The sequence below is a fragment of the Corvus hawaiiensis genome, chromosome Z (genome assembly GCF_020740725.1).
Source record: "Corvus hawaiiensis isolate bCorHaw1 chromosome Z, bCorHaw1.pri.cur, whole genome shotgun sequence".
NCBI classification, from domain to species: Eukaryota; Metazoa; Chordata; class Aves; order Passeriformes; family Corvidae; genus Corvus; species Corvus hawaiiensis.
In genome coordinates, this window is record NC_063255.1 from 7,528,726 (window position 1) to 7,549,674 (window position 20,949).

General features: G+C 39.5%; 1 protein-coding gene across 3 annotated transcripts in view; it reads left to right on the plus strand.

Annotated features, from left to right (window-relative positions):
- Positions 1 to 20,217, plus strand: part of LOC125320193 (chondroitin sulfate proteoglycan 4-like) — a 44,822-nt gene extending 24,605 nt beyond the window's left edge. For 2 of the 3 annotated variants that reach the window (XM_048292261.1, XM_048292263.1), the window contains 5 exons: positions 897 to 1,095; positions 5,060 to 5,191; positions 9,263 to 9,435; positions 13,896 to 14,079; positions 14,567 to 20,217. In XM_048292261.1, coding sequence (XP_048148218.1) covers positions 897 to 1,095; positions 5,060 to 5,191; positions 9,263 to 9,435; positions 13,896 to 14,079; positions 14,567 to 16,617 — 2,739 coding nt within the window. In that variant the 3' untranslated portion in view covers positions 16,618 to 20,217. The remainder of the gene's footprint in view (positions 1 to 896; positions 1,096 to 5,059; positions 5,192 to 9,262; positions 9,436 to 13,895; positions 14,080 to 14,566) is intronic. The other variant, XM_048292262.1, reaches the window with a different exon arrangement.
- The last annotated feature ends 732 nt before the right edge of the window (positions 20,218 to 20,949 follow it).

Below are 20,949 nucleotides of genomic sequence, written 5' to 3' on the forward strand. Positions count from 1 at the left end.
CTTCAGATACTGGAATGTGTCTGTGAGGTCCCCACACAACCTTCTCTTCTCCAGGCTGAACAGCCCCAACTTTCTCAGCCTGATTTCATAGAAGAGGTGCTCCAGTCCTCTTATCAACCTCATGGACCTCTTCTGGAATTAGACTTAGGATGTGCTCCAGATTTAGATTTACTAGAAGTAAGTAATGGTTTTTACACCGTCTTTCTAAAAACTAGTTAACTGTTTTGTCTGAGATTGTGACCTCGCAAAATGGTAGGCAGCTGTTGGAGGCACCAGTTGTTTCATCTCCCACTGTACTGAACACCTGTGGGTTTTTTAGTGCACTAGAAAAGGGCCTTTAGTGCATTTTGTTAGAAGAAAATAAGGCAGCTACAAGAAGTGTCCCATTTCTATTAGAGTTTATGCTGTCCCCAGGCTGTTTTTCTTTTATCTTTCCTGCTGATGAAAGTAGAACATATTGAATGCCTTGCCTGCTGTGAAATACATGACTCTAATATTCATGTGTATGTGTTGGAAAGCACCTCCTTGACTCAGTTATCATAATACAATTTTTGTTATGTTTCTAAGAGTTTGTATAATTCTTGACAAATAGAGCAGTTGTACTCCAACTGTCTGAAGCTCTTAATTGTTGTAGGGTTTATTTGCTTGAATTATTTCAAGGTCTTGTATTTTGAAAACGATTTGCCAGGATGAGCTATGCCAGTCTGTGATCAGAGATTTGGATGGACCGTAAGGAAACCTGTCATAGCTGCTAGTGTTGCACAGCACAAATATTTATTATTTCTTTTTCTTGGAGTCATGTGTCATCTATCCCCATCTCCCCTTTCCTGTTGTCCCAATTTTCTTTCCTATGCATTTTCTTTCTTTATTTTTTAAAATTTTTTTTGCTTTTCTAGGTCTGGGTGGGTTCAGTCACAGAAATAACTGTTGATGACCTCTGTGCAGAAGACAAGGACTCCTCACCATTAGAACTTGTGTATTCCATTACTCCACCTAGCAATGGGCACTTGGCTCTGAAGTCTTCTCCAAACAAGAGCATCCTTACTTTTACCCAGGCTCATATAATTAAAGGACAGCTGGTATTTGTACACAATGGTATGTGATTTCAAAAATACCACATCAGCTACCAAAATACCGCTCCTATTCAGTATATTTGTGTTCATAATCCATTAGAGATTCCATTGTAATGTCACAAAGATCTCGGAGCACTGGTTATGCGATAAATTATCTCAAAAACTAAACAAGAAAAGGTCTGACATCTGTTTAAATGTGTGCTTACTGGAAAACCTTGGTGTTCTTGTGGTTCATTAGATAGCAGCCTTCTTTCTGAAAGCAGTTTTGCAGTAGGGGAACATTTTCATGCACCTTTCAGAGATATGAAATCCGTTTTTTTGCCTACTGTGATTGAAAATTTCCTGAAGCCTTTCTGTCTTGCTACAGTGCAGAGCTGTTCATGGACCAACAGACTCATAGATACCTGCCACACTGTAGTGATAGATGATGAAGTTATGGTTCATCTGTGTGATGTCAGTGTCCCTTTCAGGCTGTGAAAGAATTAAGCTTTAAACTTTGACTCTTTCTCCCAGTGTCCAGAACTAGAGACTGGGTTTTTTGTGCACTTGAGAGAATGTGTGGGGAATAAAAGAAGTCAGGACAGCTTCGTGCATCCTTGAGTGGCAGTGCTGGGAAGCCACAGGAATGAACTTCCGAGTGGGGTTCCAGCCAGAAGAGGTAGGGCTTTCACAGGGGGATAGCTATGTGTTTCCTGCTCCAGCTCTATTACTTTGTTACCTCAGTTGAAAGAAGAAAGCAGTTGCTACAGAAGGAATAAATCGTTGTTTTGGGATGGAGATAGAAGAAGTACACTGCTCTCCTGCCAGCCTTGAGGCAGGCTGGAGTTCAAGTGCTGCCTTGAGTGCAGCAGTCACTCCAGATTTGTGCTGTGTCTTCATGAGGTTAAAGTATTCTGCCTTACAATGCATTGTCTTGCAGAGTGCATATGTGTTGCTGAAATTGCTTTACAAGCAGCTGCTGGTGAGCCATAAGTATCCTGCTCAAATGATTTGGTCAGGAAATGAAAGGTCAAGAGCATGACAAAAGTGAGCCAAGCTGTTTAAATTGTTCCAAGGGAGACTTTGACATGTAAAAACCCCTGTGATGGTAGGACAGTGGTAGGTCTCAATGTGAGGAAATTAATCTGCTTTGTGTTCCAGAAAGGGCAAATGCACATCTGTAGTCTGAGGGAATGAATCTTGATCAATAAAAGTGAAAAGAACAGAAAATTTCATTTTTTCCAGTGAGTGGAAGTGTACAGTAAATTTGTAACATAAAATTGCCCAGGTTGTGTGTCAGGTCTTGCAGCTGCTCTGGTTCTGCCGTCTGTTCAAACAGTGCTTTACAAAGTACTCTGGTCATTTTGCTTCTTTCTGTTTCTTGGTCAGTGATTGTCTTCCCTCCTTCATCTTGACTTGTTGCTTGAAATGTAATTGTTACTCCCTTCTTACTGCCCCCAGCCTTATCCTGGGGCCTTTCCTTATGTTGTTGCTGTCATTCAGCTTTTTATGCCTTTTCTCTACATTTCCTCTGTTCCTTGTCATCAGTCTTACAGTGTGTGTTGGCTTCTTTGTCTCCTCTTGGAAGTACTCCCATTTACTATTCCTACTCACTCAAGCCCTTTCCAAAGGGAAGAGGAGCATCTTCTTGGTTGACACAGCTCTTCCATCCTCTGGCTACTCCTCGTGGCACTCCACATTTTTTACACCTGTATGTGGCAATGATTCTCCATCCTCAGTGTCTTTTGTACTGCCATACAGTGAAAGTACTACCATACTTTGCTTTTATCCCTCTAAATTAGACCTCAGAATTTTCCCTTCACATTGTTCAGCCTTATGAATTACATTATGCTGCATATTCTGTGCTGTGAGTTGCAAATCTTCCTTTCTGCTCTCATGTTTTTGAGGTCCCCTTGAAATTTTGTTTGTTTCCTCCATAATCCCTGATTGTTTTATCACCGGTGTAAGTGCAGAACTAGAACACACCTTTCCTTTTTGGTACCCTTCTTTCAGTATGAGAATTCCTTCCCCTTTTCACTCTTGCTTCAGTCCAGGGTGCTCCCCTCTAGCTTTTGCAGTATGGGTGGGCCCTCTCCTTAAACTCTGACAGTTTTTTTCTTAGGGCAGTAGTGAATTGAACTCTTGTTGGTTCTGAAGTCTTAGTATATTGTCAATGCAGCTTTTACAGAGCCTCTTTCTGGTGTCCTTTTAATCACCTCTGATCAGATACAGCTTAAAAAATTAATTGTGATGAAATAATAAATGCTCCACCCAAGTAGAACTCCGAGATATAGTTCTGTTCCTGACTGCCGGTGACAAAATGTTTGTGTCAATCAAACAGTTGACCTGCCTTCACCAAAAAGCAAGTGAGGGTGCATAAGCAGGTTTGCTTCAAGTTTTTTTCAATTTAGTGCAAATAGTAGACTCCCAGATGCTTTTTTGAATAAGCAACTGGTTCATTTTTATCAGGAGAATACATCAGAAAATAAAAACTTTTGAAATAAAAACAATATGGCCAGATCTTCCAGAACTGCTTCAGCTGCCTGGCTGAATATAAGAGCATTTCTTAGGGGTATTGTTAACTATAATCTCAGAACCCACATTTGAGTTTTCTGATATATTAATTTATAGTTAGGCAAGGTATGCTGATCTTTACATGAAAGAACCCTCTGGCTTTCAGTATCTATATTCTTGTAGCAGTATCTTGTGGCTAAATTGGGCAAAGCAAATAGAGGAGCATGGTAATTCTTTGCAACAGTTAATGTTTCACTTTTTAGTTCTTCGTATGTAATTGAACAACCTGGGGAGCCTCTGCTTAAAAGCAGCCTGTCAGTTCTGAGAGATGTATTTTTACAGGAATCCACTTAGACTCCTGGAGGTATTTTGCTATTTCTTGTGCCAAAGTACATACAGGTCTTAAGATTAAAGGGAAAAATGTGCATTTATTGTGAGTGCATATAACTTCTGAAATAGTTTAAGCTGTGACAACATACTTGCTTCAGCACAGCTGAAATGCAGCAAAGAAGCTAAGGAAACGACCAGAGTGTTGATTCAGACCGTTGAATATAAAACAAAATGAAAGAACAGTCTAGTTACTTCTCTCCCCAAATTCCTTCTTTGCCAAAATATGACTGCTTAAGTGCTTTGGACCCTCATAAGACATAAATGGAGCTGGAAATCTGGGAGCCATTGTCTCCCCAAGTTTAATTTGGTTTCAGCTCCACTGAGTCAGTGAAGAAGGAGAAGAAGGGGGCTGATTTCTATCTAAGGGATGTCCGGCCTTCACTGAAAACAACAGCCAGCAGTTCTTCTTGGGGAAGGTATTAATTGCATTATGAATTTATTTAATTCTAATTAAGATACAAGGTTCTGATCAAAAGTTGCTTTCAGGATGATTTTGGATATATTGCTAAGGAAACTTTCTTGTCTGCCCATCCAGGAGTTGCTCTGGCAATGACACTGACATTACCTCAGACTTTCATTCTTGAGATGGAACCCCCTTCACATCTAGTGGCTCCAGTGAGCCCTACTTGACTCTCTACACACCCCACACTCACACAGTCAGATAAGGTTTCCTCACTGACTTGACCTCATGTTTCCCTTAGCAGAATCTCAGGTGCCTGTATCCCTAAATAATTTAATCATGGGTCAACGGCCGAATAACAGCTCTGGCTGGAAGCCCCCGAGGTGAGACCCTGACCCAGTCTAAGCCACAAAAGTCTGGAGCCTTCAGCTCCTGCTGTGTCTCTTGAGTGTCGGTCCCCTGGATGCAGGTCCCAGGGGCCTTTGCTAAGCAAAGGGTCAGCAGTTCAGGGCCTCTTGCTTCAGGTTCCTGCCACACAGAGCTCAACCTGCAGCTCCACTGCAGCTGCACCCAGAGCTACCTGCACTGAATGTGTTCCTCAACAATAATTCACTGTAGCCAAGAGTGCAAAGTCTCCGGTGTATGTTTGTGTTTTGTGTGACAGAGTAATACAAGAATAAATTTATTATTTTGATTTCTACAGGAGCAATGTCTGGAGGCTTCAACTTTCAGGTGACAGATGGTTTGAACTTTGCACCCCAACAGATTTTTACCATCACAGCTCGGACGCTGGTCATTAGCCTTGAAGTGAACAAAGGTCTCGGAGTCTTTCCAGGTGTGGTTTTCTGAGATTATTTTGGTTTTGTCCACTTGAAAATATTGCCTCATATAGAATTATTTGTCAGATACTTAACTGACTAAACTATGGAAAACTGTAGCTGGGAAAATTCATGTGTGTTTTTAAAAAACGGGTTGATGTTTTCTCAAACTGCATACTGCTTTTTTGCTTTGTAGTCTTTAACTTTTTGATGTGTGCATGCTTGGAGTCATAGAAATTGGCAGAGAAATATTCAAGTACAATGTGATAATAACACTGCCTAAGATCTGGAGATTTCCCATTCAGGTTTGTTTAAAATCTCTGTAGTTTATTCAAATATTTAGAGATGTCTTAGGTTCTTGTGATCTTGCCTGGTAAGAGCGATAGAAGAGTGAAGCTTGTGTCCATGAGATTCTGAATAGCACATGTAAGTTTTCCAGATTGCTAGTTCACACTTCTTTTGTTTAAAATGAGTTATGGAGAGCAGCACAGACTCACTGATGAATCAGAAAGTCTGAAAACTTTGATTCATGTTTGTGCATTTGTAGCTAGTTGGTTCAGCACTTGAGTGTTTTTTTAATGAAGTTGTACCACTGGAGGAGCTGATCTGCTAAGAGGTCTCACCAGAGCCATTTACTCCTTTGCACTGGCAAGAGTAATCCCTCATTGAGTTAGGAATCTAACATTTACTGCAAGATTAAAGAAGAAATAAAGATTAGTTTTCTCTCAGCAATATCTTGCATCACACTTTTGTTTGTGCTGCCTTCCTTTTTTTTTTTCTCTGAATATGATCTGCAGAACCAGAGAGATACTAAGAGTTAGCAGCATTCTAGAGGTAGTGATCTGTACCTTGATTTTTTAATTGGATATGGAAGAGGAGCACTTTATCTTCTTAAACTTCTGAATATAAGTTGCATAAACAAAGGTTTGCAACAAAAGCCACTTAAACACAGGCAACAAAAAATGAGATTGTAGCAGCACGATCTTCTAATTCAGTCAATATAAATGGGATTCACGTAAATCCATTTACAAAGCTTATTAACCTGCAATTTTGGTGTTTAAGGTTGCCTTGGGCACAGGGATTTGATGGAATTCTTTCTTAAGCCAATGATAATTGTAAAAAAAGTATGCCCTAATACTTCCATAGAAGGCAAAGTCTCTAGGCTGTCAATCAGTTCTTTAGTTTACAAAATACAGTATTTCTTTCAGCACTCCAAATTGTATTCAGCCAAGATTGCAGTGTTTTTTCCTGTATTCTCACTTACTTTGGGATAGCAAAATTCCTTTTAGATGTTAAAAAGTGTTACTAGCTTTTTTACATGTTCTCTTTATGGTATTTTTTAGAGACATTCTGGAGCTGTATGGTTTTCAGCTGTACTTTGCCATAATGAAATGACTATTACAACAATGATGGTGCCAAATGGCTAATATATATGAAAACAACAGCCAGTGTCCTGTTACATTTTATAGCAGTACAAAAAAAAGTTAATTTTGAGCCAGCTTGAGAAATCTTCTCACTGGGGTAGTAAAAATTGAATTTATTGTGAAGAATTTACCATGTCTTCATGACTGGGTATAAACTATCCTCTAAAGCCTATTTTATAAGAGCGTGTACTGCTGTCTTCTTTTATGTTGGGTATACCAGATCTGTTTATATAATTTATAGATTTTTTTTTCTGTTTAACAGAAGCTTATTCTTTTCATCATACTCAGAAAATTGACTGCTAGATATATCAGCTTTTTCTAGTGTATGCTAGGTATGTGCAATTGGAGGATTTGCTTCTTCAGGAAGGCAATTGCTCAAACAAGGAATGAGAGCTGAGTTTCTCTGAGGAGAGGAAGCCTGAATTTTAGTTAATTTGAAGCAGAGCTGTCTAATCAGTCTGTAGATGAGATGATTTATAAGTGTTTAGCAGTGATTGGGAGAATGCTCATGCCAAAGCATTTTCCAAATCTTAAATGTAGGCAGTAAAAATGTGTAACAAAATTATAAATAAATTATAAATAAAATAACCAACACTATGCTGTTGTACTCTACTTGAATCGATTATCTTGGCCCTACTCAGCATCTCCTGTTCTTGTTGTGTGTCTTCCTCCTCTCTCTGTTCCTGTCCCCTGTGTTGGGGTGGGGGTTGTTTTTGTGACCTCTCCTTCTGTGATTGGGAACACACAAGCAGTGTTCTCTCTTCATGTTCCTTCACCCAGTCTGCTGGCTGGCAAATAACCTTCCTCTCCCTGTTGAGATGTCAGACCAGAGGAGAACTGCTGTGGGTGCTGGAGAAGGTTCTCAACTCTCAGGTCAGAAGTGGGTGAAGGAGAAGATTATGTCTGGGGGAGGATGCCCTTTTACAGGAGAGCGTGATAGACTGTGTTATCTGTGTCTCTAGGCTGTATTTCAGCCTGTGGTGTGCAGTGCAGTGAGGTCAGGTCTGTTAGGAATCGAGGGGGTTTTGTGGCAGACATGCTTGCTCCCCATGGCCCTGCTCTGTCATGGCAGTGGTGTGATACCCTAGTATGGTTATGAAGAATTGGAGCACTAACTTCCATTACAGTGTGACCATGTTTTAGAGTTACTCTGTCCTACTCTGTCAGGGCAATACGGCCTGATTTGCATAATAACTGCATTTGCAGATTTATGTGGTCTGATTAACTGTTGTGCTCAGTTGTACATTCTTGACCATATCTACTGTACACGCAAGGTCATGCTTCCCTCCCTGCCTGTCACACAATAAAGGGAAAAGAAGGGAGAGGAAGAGGAGGGAGACTTCTTGAATTAGATATTGTGTGGGACAACTTTTTTCAACCTGAGAGACTCCTTCACCTTTGAAAACAATATGGACACAGAGAGACATGTGACGGTAAAGTGGGAAAACAGGCAGAGGCAGAAGATCTTCTTATAACAACTCTGTTTCAAAGTAGTTGTTATTTGAACCAGAGCACAAGCAGATGTGAACAAGCAGACTCCTCGTACTAATAATGGCTTGCAAAGTATCCCTATTCTTCAGTGTCCTTAACCATATAGCATATATATGTGTTATTTTGTGTTATTCTTGTATGAACAGTATGCTTTATTGAAGATGCATTGATAACTCAGACTTCAAGGATATGTACTACTATATAGTCTCTGAAATTATATACTAAAAGCTATAAAAACTTGTTGCTCAAGGAGAAAAGAAAATGTGAAAACTGAGGCAGAAGTGGAGATACAGGAGGAATTGGGTGATGGGAATCTGTTGCTTCTCCAAAATTATCATTGAACATGAATTTTAGTTTGATGGTTGTGTACCTTGAAATGGCCTCAAAAAGATGCCAGATAAAGCTTTTTTTTGCTTTTAGGAAATTACTGACACAGCTGTGTCAAAAATTGTCTTGGTTTGACTAATGCCAGAAAGCTCTTTATAATCTTTAAGCCAGAAGGTAGTAACCTTAGTTAGGTTAGTGTGGTGCTTTGTATTAAAATGATTTTGTTACCACTCAGTCTCTATCTATCTTAATAAATAAGACATTATTTCACCTTAGGCTGTTATTTCTGTTATATGGTGTTCTTCCTAATTTGTTTAATTCTGTACTTATGTTTTAATTTTATTTAATGAAAATTCTATTTCATATTGATGAAGTGTATTTCTGTTAAAGATTGATTTTAATTTACATGTTCACTAGAAACTTTGCTGTGTTGAGGCTTCTCTCAGTCGAATCACCTATGTCTTGTGGGTAGCAACTGGGAATACCAAAAATGCTGGAGTTTGAATTCAGTTCTAGACATTTGATGTGGAAACAGAACTTCTTATACTTGCTCTATTCTATACTTTGGATTGTTTTGCAGAAGCCAGTATTTAGCAATTACACGTGCTGAAGAGAACTGCATTTTTTTCATTTTGAAAACAAGGGTACATCCTACTAATGGGGTTTTAACTGAAAAAGCTGTGAAAGGATTGTAACCAAAAAAAGTGTAACCCTGCTGATCTTATAAAATGTTATTAAAAAGCTAAGTAGAATTCCTGAGTGAGAGTGTGAGTTGTGCATACAAAACTTAGACTTTTGGAAAAAAATGCTGTTGTAAATCTTCTTCCTATAATTGACATTTTTTAGGTTCCAGGAAACCTATTTCACAACATGATCTGAAAGCTGTAACCAATGACGTGACCAATGCAGGAAACAGACCTATAACTTTTGTAATTGTAACTTCCCCAAAACTTGGAAAGCTGATCAGAGTAGATTCTGATGATACCACTCAGGAAATCTTCAGTTTTACTCAGTCTATGGTAAGCATTTACTTTGTAACAACCCAGTTGAGGGGTAGACTGTTACTTCAAAGGGCGTCTTAGTTGCTTATTCTTTGTATGATCCATTTATATCTGTTAAGTAACCTGGCATATGTGACCCATCAGTGCAATCACCCAGATTTGCTATGTCATTAAGTATCTGGCATCTAGTAACGAACACAAGAGGAGCCTTTGTTCCCCTCTGCTTGGATACTAGCAGGGTCTTGGCAATTCCCACTGTTTTGCTTGTAACACTATTTGTCAAGAAGAGCTGTTCTGGTGCCATTAACCAGCACCCAGAGGTTGGAAGCTTCTCATTTTTGGCAGAAGAAGCAGCCTTTTTCTCTATGAAAAGTCCAAGTATCAGATTCATTTCAGTACACAGTCCTCATGGGTGTCCCCAAGATGACTTTTATTGACTGTATTGGCTATGGTACTAAGTGTTCGAAGTATCTTTACTGTGATAGGGGTTCTCATACTGAATGACTGAAATGTGGCAGCTTATGTAACTTGATCGAAAAATGCTTTTGCAATAGGAATTACTTGTCTGTGTGCAGAATCTGAATATAACTTTATCTTCAGCATGCATTAAGCTATTCTCAGAAAATTGAAGTGAGGAAGATAAAAGGGGGTCAATCTTCTGACTTCGCTCATGGGAAAATATATGTTTACAGATTTCAAATGTAGCTATTTGATTTAGTGTATGAAGGAATAAGAAAATCTATTGGCCAGAATTTGAAACGTGGCCAGTAAAACCTGGAAAAAAGATTGACATTTTTGTTAGTTGTCATCAGACTTTGAAACAACCTGACCAACAATAGCTGTGGAATGAATCTCCACTTGGACTTTATAACTCAAGATGAACACAGAATGGTTCTCATAAAAAACATGTTCTAATCCCATTATGTTATTGGTCTTGTTTCAAAAGTTGCTGAGTTATGTCTTATTTTATGAAAGAGATGAGTTGTATAATGACACTGTTCCCTTTTGATCCCAAAGTGTGTGATTTTTATGAGTGTTAGATGAAATAGTTAAGCATGTTAGATGGAAAATCTTTCAGCTAAGGTTTTGAAATGTCACTCCTTTTGCCTATGGATATGACCATTATGTGTGTATATCAGGTAGTACCATGTCAGAATATGCCACTTATTCTCCATAGCTTTCGTTTTTACTAAACTTTCCTTTTAACTTTGTAAATTGTGTAAGGATTTGGGCTGTAATAATATATATGGTTTTCTTGTCTGTTGGGAGATATTTCTGTTGGCCATTTTAGTTTCAAACAAGTAGAGCGAAATGACTTCTTGCAGGTGGAATTAGGGCATCCAAACCAGCTTGCTATTTATTCTGATAGAGAATAAGAGATAAGGGAGAGAAAAGGGATCCTAAATAAACTTTCAGTACAGTGTGTTATAATCTCAGAGAGTTAAATATGAGTGAGAAAATTGCATCTATGTTACAAACATTGTACATTTTCCTTGTAACAGAGACTAAAGCATTTAGTTTCTGTTTGGTAGTAAGCTTGTAAATCTGATTTGAATTGAAAAAAAATTTGCATTAGTGTAGGTCTTTGGGATTTCATTGACTTAATTCTGTGTTGAGGAACTTGAAATTTCACTTTGGAGAAGTACTATGCTGCTAGCTCATAAAAGTAGTTACTGCTTTTCCTGGGGTGCTGAACTCTTCCCTATGCCCTGTGGTTTTTTGCTTTGTTGCCAAAGCAAAAAAACCCCAAAAGAAACAGAAATTATTATTGTATTCCAAGATATTTTTTCTTGAACAGATGTTGTTCAGCTAATATAAGAAAATTATTTGCACATTAAACACTCTTGAGTAACACAGAAGTTTTTCAACATGATGTTTGCTTTTTGTTTTTCTCTGCAGTACTTTCTGTGATACCTTTGAAGTATTTTCATCTTGCAGCAAGCCATAGCTTTTTCATTATATAGAGTCATTGCAGAGGTAAACACAGAAATCCTCACCAATTCCATTCTGTTCTTAGCCCAGACATTAGAATGGATTTGTAATAATAATAAAAAAAAAAAACAACCCAACCAAACAATTAAGGTTGATACTAAACACCATTGAATTTAAAGGATGTATATTGTGCCTGTATTTGTTACAAAAATATGCTGTGCTCAGCTTGAATTTCTAGAGGTTTTGGAAAATTACCGTAAACTAACATATCCTTTTGCTATTAATTTATTTTTTGTTTGTTTGTCCTATAATAGCCATTAAGAATTAAATTAGTATAGGGAAAGCAGAGACCTGGAGATGTGTCTATAGGGTTTTATCACATCAGTCTGAATTTTTTAGAGAAAAAAATGGGATGGTTTCAGAGCTGCTGAGAAAACAGACCTTGAAAGCCCAGTGTGCCTAGTGATCTCAGTGGGGGCTGTTGCAGTAATTTCAGGATTCAATCTCTCTGCATTCACACCTCAGATTTAATGCTGCTAAAATGCTTCATCTGTGATAACAGCAGGGGGGTTTTGTTTTCTTTTTTCACATCTTTCAAGCATATGTGATACAAACATGTACTAATGAGTCTCTTCAAGGTGTTTGCAGGATGTGAGGAGTGTTAAAATAGTAAATTTAGAATCGGCACCATCTCAGACAGCGATCTCTCTGGCAATTACAAACTAACATGTGCAGGTCAGGTCAGTGGTTGCCTGGGAACTTGCCAAGGATTTAATAGATATGACTGTCATCTCTCCAAGCCAGTGAATGAATTATCAAGCAGACCAGATGCTGAATCTACTGGATAAGATTCAGTAAGTGTTCTAGTGTTTCTGTCATTAGGAATTCTATTACAGTTCCAATGTATTATAGTATTGATCTTAAAATTCAGGTATAGTTCCAGCTGATGAGAAATAATCTGAAAATACTGCCTTTTGCTTTGGGGTCTAAAGAGATAAATGGTTTTATCTTGTATGTGCATTTGTTTCTCTGGAGATTTACTGCTGTATCTTGCAATACTTGTAAGCTTGATTACTCACAGCAGACTGATTACATTCTCTTGAGTATGATAATCTGCAAGGTCAGTGCAGGCAGGGATAGGACAAACCAGATCCCTTCCTGTCTTTTAGGAATCCCCTTCTTGCTGTGATATAGAAGTTTTCCATTACGTAGTTCCATCAACTCTTTGCTTATAAGTGAGAGTAAATATCAGTGGTCATTACACTTCCTTCTGGTTTTCTTAGTATCTTAGCAAATACCTTTTGCTATTTACAGGAAATAACTTCATCGAAGTCCTTTTCCAGCCTTCAGCCTTTCATTTGCTTTTTCAGGACAAGTAATCAAGCCCTGCTAGTGTCAAAACCCTAGACATATGATACCCTGATTTACTAAAAATACAGTCCAGCTGAGCTCGTGATCACCATTGCCATTGCTAGTTTGAGATAGTTTCTCAGTGTTATATATCTCTCTGCTCTTCATGTAAGGCTTTTACTAAGCGTTCATGCCCAGTAATATTTCACTGACTTTTAGGTGTTTATCTGGCAACACAGAGTCCATCTTATGAGAAAGAGAAATTCAGGATAATCTCAGTGTACATACAGGCTGGATCCATGGGCTGAGGCCAGTGGTGTGAGGTCCAACAAGGCCAAGTGCTGGGCCCTGCCCTTGGGTCACAATAACCCCAGGCAGCGCCACAGGCTGGGACAGAGGGACTGGGAACTGCCCAGTGGAAAAGGACCTGGGGGTGCTGGTGACAGCAGCTGAACATGAGCCAGGGTGTGCCCAGGTGGCCAAGAAGGCCAAGGGCATCCTGGCCTGGATCAGCAATAGTGTGGCCAGCAGGACCAGGGCAGGGATTGCCCCCTGTACTGGGCACTGGTGAGGCCACACCTCGAGTGCTGTGTCCAGTTCTGGGCCCCTCACTGCAAGAAAGACATTGAGGTGCTGGAGGGAGTCCAGAGAAGGGCAGTGGAGCTGGGGAAGGGTCTGGAGCACAAGTCCTGTGAGGAGCAGCTGAGGGAGCTGGGGGTGTTTAGCCTGGAGAAAAGGAGGCTCAGGGGTGACCTTATCACTCTCTACCTGCCTGAAAGGAGTTTGTGGTCAGGTCGGTGTTGGCCTCTTTGCCCAAGTAACAAGTGGTAAGATGAGCGGACATGGCCTCAAGTTGTGCCAGGGGAGGTTTAAATGGAATACTAGGACACCTTTCTTCATTGAAGCATGGCTGAGTATTGAACCAGAATGCCCAGAAAAGTGGTTGAATCACCAACCTGAATATTTTAAAAGATATGTAGATGTGACACTTGGGACATGGTTTAGTGGTGGCCTTGGCAGCTCCAGGTTAACAGTTGGATTTGATCTTAAAGGTCTTTTGCAACTTAAACAATTCTGTGATTCTGTATACACTGTGCATGGACTAAGGTACAAGGGTCTCTTTGAACAGTGTTCTCAAGATATTTTTCTATTTTTTTTTTCCTCTTTCACATATGTCTTTTCTTTTCCTGGAACAGGTTGATGAAGGTGTGATCATGTATGAACACTTACATGCTGAGTTGGCTGGCTGGAGTGCAGAAGATTTCTTTGCATTTACTGTCTCCTCTCCACCATCAGCTCTGGATATCCAGGTGTTCCGTGTTGTCATTTCATATGAAATTGCCAGGCATGATCAGAATAGTCGTCTTCTAGCAAATACAGGTAAAAATGCTTCACGGTTTGGACTCCAAATTATTTTGGATCTGTCAGAGGTGCATTGAACAACAGACTAAAAACAGAAGTATCTTGCTCTTCAGTAAGCAGTGACCTACTTCTGAGACAGAGAGTGCTGTAGGTAGTGGGAAAGCTGCATTCACTGCATCCTTAGAAATGAGATTAGCTACATATGTTTGATGCTTCCTACTGCTGTAGAAGATAATTTGTTTTCTGTAATGGTAGGTGAAAACACTATCAGAAGTTTTGAGATACCAATATTTCTTTAATCTTAGTGTATGCATCAGTCATAAATCTTGTTTCTTGTATGTAATTGTATTTTTAAAGTAGTGGTAATATATTTTTAGCCATGATGTGGAAATCAAGGATACTATGAAGAGATTTTCTGAGCATCATCAGTATTTGATATATAATTTCTGAAATAGTGCAACTATAAAATGTTCAGTTTCTAAGATTCTCTTTTCATTTCTGCCAGGTGCCATAGTCCAGGAAGGAGGTAGAGTATTAATCAACAAAACAAATTTAGATGCTTCAAACCTATTGATTAAGCTACCTGATGTACAGCGCTCCATGTATGAAGTCTGGTATCAGGTTGTGTCTTTACCCCAACATGGCATGATTGTTGTTGGAGAACGAAACGTTACCAAAGAAAAACCTAACTTCTCCCAATACATACTGAACAAATTTGGAATTATGTACATACATGATAATTCTGAATCTCTAAATGACAATTTCACTTTTGCCGTTTGGTTAAACCTAAAGAGCAAGCCTGCTACAAAGCCTCGTAGTGAAGTTTTAGAGGAAATGTTTAATATCACTGTTTTCCCAGTGAATGATCAATCTCCAGAACTGAAGACTAAAAGACTGCACTTGAAAGTCCTGCAGGGAGATGTGTTAATGCTGGGGGCAGAGAATCTGAAAGTTGAAGACTTAGATAATGCCCCAGCTGAGCTGAAATACACCATTGTTAGCAACCCAAATAATGGTTACTTAGCAATGAAAAGCAATCTCAGTGTCTCTATAAAAGATTTCACACAAGCTGATGTTGACAGTGGTAAAGTTTGGTTTGTACAGGACGGAAGTTCATCTTCTGGGGTGTTTTATTTCAGTGTGAGTGATGGTAAACATCGGCCTTTATACAAACTCTTCAGTCTGGAAGTCGTACCAATTGCTCTTGTCCTAGTCAACCTTACCAATGTTGTGCTGCCACAGGGCCAGACATCTGTCACTATTACTGATGTTCAGCTTGCAGCTGTCACAAATGGAAAAAGCACTAATATTATGTATGAAATAACTCAGCCACTCAAATATGGGCACCTCATGATTGGAAATGAGCAGGTTACTAGATTTGAGCAGGCAGATTTGTCCTCAGGAAGGCTCTCTTACCACCTGAAAAATCTCACTGCTTCCAGTGAAGTACTGGAGTTTATGCTTTTCACTGCAGAAGGCAATCTAACAGGACAAGTGCTGAACATCACAGCAAAGCCTTTAGTACAAATTGTATCTGACCTGCAGATTTCAAATCAAGCAACTTACAAATTTGGAAGTGGTGACCTGGATGCTTCTGAGCTAGCCAATTTGACAAACAGTAATCCTAGATTTGAAGTGATAATGCCCCCCTCTCATGGAAGGATTGTAAAGAAAAGGTTTGTGAATGATGCAGTGTTGGAAGATATTCAGACGTTCACCCAGGCTGACATTGATAGTGGTGTTTTGCTTCTAGACATAGACACAAATATGACAGGCATTGATCTGTTGAATGACTCATTTACATTTATCCTCAGGGCAGATGCTGTGCAGCCTGCTGTTGGCTGTTTTCAGTATTCCATTGTGCCACACAGTCCTGCACTTGTTCAGGGTTTTACAACAGAAGTGCCTTTTGTAACTAGCATGACCACTTTCAAGGCTCACTCTACCTCAAAGGATGAGGCCCCAGCCTCCTCACAGAATGAAGAGCCTGCAATAGCACCACAGAAGACTGAACCAACGATGTGGCCAGGGCAGAATCACTGGGGAAACCTACATGAGGAAGGTCCATTGCTAAACCTGGCAGTGGGAACAAGTGTATCTGTGGAGTTGAAGACTACAAACCAGGTTAGTGCCAAGAGTCCCAGAGAGCAGGGAGGCGAAAGCAACCTTTGGTACATCATTATCCCCCTGGTCCTTGTGTCTGTGCTGCTCATTGTTGCTGTTACTTCTGTGTGCATTTTGTTAATGTGTCAGAAAAAAGAGAAGACAAAACCTCCAGTCAGAAGTCAAACAGATGGAATCCTCAGCAGTGCAGATCGATGTCTGGAACGGAGCTTGACTGTGCCCGCTGTCACAGTGACTCCTCTCATGAAGGGGGCTGAGAGAAGTACAGCCTCAACATCTCTGGCAGTAAGACATGAGCAGCTGCTTCCTACAGTGATTTCTCCAGCTACAGAAGGGCATCTGAAAAACAGTTTTTTAAGTCTTGATCCTGAAATGATCCAGTATTGTCGGAAAACAAACCCAACTTTGAAGCGCAATCAGTACTGGGTGTAGTTACACCAGTTTTGGTCATGGTAATTGATGTAGTATGGAACAGTGAATATATATTGTTGATATAATTTGTTTTTTATTATACTCATTTATTATAGGTCACATGATACACTGTGTGTTAGATGAAATCTAAATACTTGTGAAATAATAATAATAATAATAATAATAATAATAATAATCCTACTGATTACCATGGCCATAACAGAAGATTTGCAGTTGGTATGCCAGCAAAATTCTCACTTAATTCAGTGGGGAATTCGGCCTCATGGATTCGGCCTCACCCTACATATGCAGTATTTTTTATTTCCCATTGTTCCCATGTTCTGTCATGGATTATATATTTTTAATAGAATTGTTGGTTTGTTTTTCTTAAAACTAGTTTTGCTATAAAGGTCTTTTATTCCTTCTGAATCACTACTTTTCTTTGAAGAATTTCAAATTGTTTCAATAAGTAATTTCCATGGTGCTAATTTCAGTAATGTAATTTTGACCTGAAGGCTGTTCAGAGGCCAATACTAAAGAAATAAAACTCTTACTATTTTGATGGGTCACTGAACTGGATATCCAGAATTCAAATTCAGCAACAATAATACAGCAGTGAATAAGGGTTCTGGTGGAATACTGTGAGATGTTGTTTGTTCTTTTGGTTTCTTTTTTCCTTATTTGATAGTGAACTCTAGCCTTTAGTGTCTGAAAACTAGTAAGATACATCCTTTACCTCTACTCCACATGGCAAAAACTGAGTGTCAGTCAGCCTGTCTGCTTAATTACCTTTAGGTTTAGATGTGCATAAAATTAGTCTGGATGTGCATAGAATTTCCTGCTTCTGAGAAAGGGCTAAATTCTGCTTTCAGTGAAGCAAGCACAACTTTCTTCGGAGTCTGTGTACTCAAGCAGATGGCAGTAGAATCAAGTCGTGGGCTGCATACTGTCGTATGTCCTGGAGCTACTGACAGAAGCAATCCTGCAATGTAGTATGTATCCTCTTCTGAAGTTTCAGTTTACCCTTCATCTTCTGGAACACTGAACAAATGTGCCTTATACACTACTACCAAGTGCTACTTACTCCAGCTTTGCTCTGGTGATAAAATGTGCAATAATTTCTGTGCAAAGGGAATATTTTTGTATTTTTGGAAATCCAAGCTCAGTAGTGATGTGCAGTCTCCAGTAAAGGTCCAGTTTTATTTCCACTGAGAGCAAATAATAAAATTCCTATTGACTAAGAAGAATGAACTGACTTCAAGGGAGTGGTGCTGTGATCATAACCAGTCTCATAGTAATACTAAACTTCCCATCTGTTTTTTGCCTTTAAATTGTTACAGCTTCCAGCCAGCCTCTTTGTAAAGACTGTTCTCAGCAGTCTCAGCACTGCACTCACTCAGTAAACACTGGAATACCATTTTTATTTAGACCTAGGTGCTGCCATTTTTGCTTTTATAGAACGTATTTATGGGCCTCAAGATCCTTGGTGCTATTCATTTCACACTACTTTATTTTGGATGAATTTTTTTGGATGAATTGTTGATGATTAAGTGTGTTTCTGTCATTTATCGATGGCAATTATGGGAAATTTTCACCCACAGGGAGGGCCAGATGTAAACTCTGCTTGCTGCTGTGTTCTGAAAGCTGAACACAGTAGCAGTGGGGGTAGTCCTCATCTTTGCAACCTCTGCCATGGGCAGACATGATTGTGGTGCATTTTTCAGAGCCCACTTCAAGAAGAGTAGTCCATGTCACTGGAAAATATACAAGCCACATCTTAAGCAGATCAAATTATTAGAGCACTAGAGACTAAAGATATGAACCCTTCAAATGCTCAAACTAAGATGTATTAGCGAACTGGTCATACAGTTTTTACATCTGTCATTACCATATCTTCCCTGAAGTGAGTGTGGGAGTTCAAGTATGTGATCAGTGTAAAGGGCTCTGGATGTTCAGGTGTCTTAGGTGGATCACTGTAGATCTGCGTGGTGGACCTTTTCTGCTTTCCCAAAGTTCATCTCTGGGACTGTTCTGAGCAGCTCTCAGCCAGAGAGGTGGTGTTGCCAGCCACCACAGGGACACCCCTGCACCTTCTGTGGAGGTACAGCCATATGTCTCTTGCCATTTCCTGGAACCCCTTCTGCTAACATCAAGCAGACACCAGCTTCCTCCAGGTCCCAGCTGTCAGATGCGGCCTGCCTCTGATGCCTTCTAGACAGTAGCAGCAACCTGATCCCTTGACACCTTCTCCAGGCCACACTCCAAGGAGGAGTAAAGAATTTTAATCCCAACACTTTCCTGACACGTGAAGAAGCCTGCCTCGCATTTTGCTGTCAACAGCAAAAGAGACTTCCTGCTCCAATACCTACCAAGCAGTGTGCCTACAATTCAGTACCAAAATAATGCACTGCTGAAAACTCCTGGAGTCTGGTGACAAAATCCATAGTCAGCTTGTGAAAGGCTGAACAAAAATACAGAAATGAAATGTGTTCTTCATGAGATTTTGCTAGGTGTATTGGTGTCAAGACGGGTGTGCCTAAATTTGTGGTGCTCAGTGTGCAGTGGAGATGGAACGTAGGGCTGATGTAGTGCTGCTGATGAAAAAAATGAGACCATGACATAATAGTAAAAAAACCCGCAGTGCAATTACAACTCCACAATTGAATGGGCATTCTTGAGCTTGAGCATTTCCATGCTAGGACAAAAACACTCCATGAAAACATCAAAAAAGGTGGTAGAATTTGTGCTGGCTTTTGGCTTTAGCATAAGGAGCTGAAATCTTGCTCTGTTTTGGAAATGGTTTTGGTTTACAACAGATTTTCAAGTAGATTAGCCTTTATGGGGTTGTATCTTGAGCATCTGGCTCAAGCATTGAGGGGGTTTTTTCAGTTTTGGTTTTGTTTTTTTAGTTAAAATCAGCCTAAACTTCACTGATTAATCAGTGAAGTGTGCCAGCATTCAGTTCTCTTACTCAGTTTTTGCTGCAGTGAGACAACTGTGCCTGCCATATTATGTAATGCATGGATGAAAACTTTATATGGATGTAAGTTTTATTGTTAATCAGTGATTACTTGGGTTAATGCAAAATGCAGAGGTAATATTGTAACTGGTAACTACATATGAATTTAGCTTTAAAATCCCACCCTGAATCCCTTGTTTAAAAAAAAAAAAAAATTAAAAATCTGATTATGTTAAACTTTCCCTGTGGACAGTGCAGAATAGTCTTTGGCAGAGGATGGTTTATCTTGTTCATACATAGATATTTACTATAGATGAGAGACGTCTGCTCTGGCTTCGCTAGAAGTCCAGGTCTGAGATGATAAAAACTAGCTAGGGTGAATCTCATACTGGGTTTCCTAAATTACTATGGATCTAGAAAATGAAAGATTTGCCCATTTCATGCTTATGAATTCTTTTGCAGTTCTAGGAACACATATTTTATGGTTGGAATCTGGCTTGAATATTTTGGTTGTTTCACTTGGCCTTGAAGCTGTGTATTGTATTTACTGAAGGTGGGGTTTGTGAAGGATTCCCCTTTTTACCAAATGGAGTTCTAAACTGCAACATGGAAGTGCCTTGAAAACATATATTAAATCAATAAACCATTTTGTTTATAATCCATGTGCTTAATGTTTTTGTGCTTTCTTTAAAGACCTGTGAAGTGCAGAGACAAAAGAGAATCCCATTGCCAGTAACAACATTCTTCTGGGTTTTCTAAAGTTGTATTTTTTAAATTGCACATGTGCTGGGATGGCTGCTGTACTGTGCTGAGTACAACTCAGTGTGTGTGGCTGGAAAAGGAGAGACATCTCATTGTGCATCTAACCTGGCCCAGCACTCGCAGTAATGTAACATCAAAATAAATGCATTGATTTGAACTTGCTCAAATAGGACTACACTGGGTTTATTTCAGGAAGATTTTCTGTTTAACTGCACCTAATTTTAAAGTACCAAATTCTTAAATACATTGATGTTAATACATTAGTGCTGTTTCTTCTTTGATTTTCATCTTGATCTAAAGTACCCCCTCACTCCAGCCTCACACCAAATGCACTGGTCAACCTGATTTTTTGTTTATCAGAACTTAGCTGGTTTGTAGTTGTTCCTGTAACTTGAGGTAAGGAACTTCCTTTTGAGATATCAGAAATGCTGGTGGCCCTGGGGAGCAGCTTCCCCTACACCATGAATCAGTGCCCTGAGCACAGAAATCTGTCAGCAGTAGAGAGTTGTGTCCCCCTCCTACACCTCAGAAAATACTGGTTTGGGAAGAAGAGAAAACAGGACAGAAATTGTCATAAACCCTTTACATTTTCCTTTTATTAAGATACTGGAAGGGCCAGCTACAACTTTTGC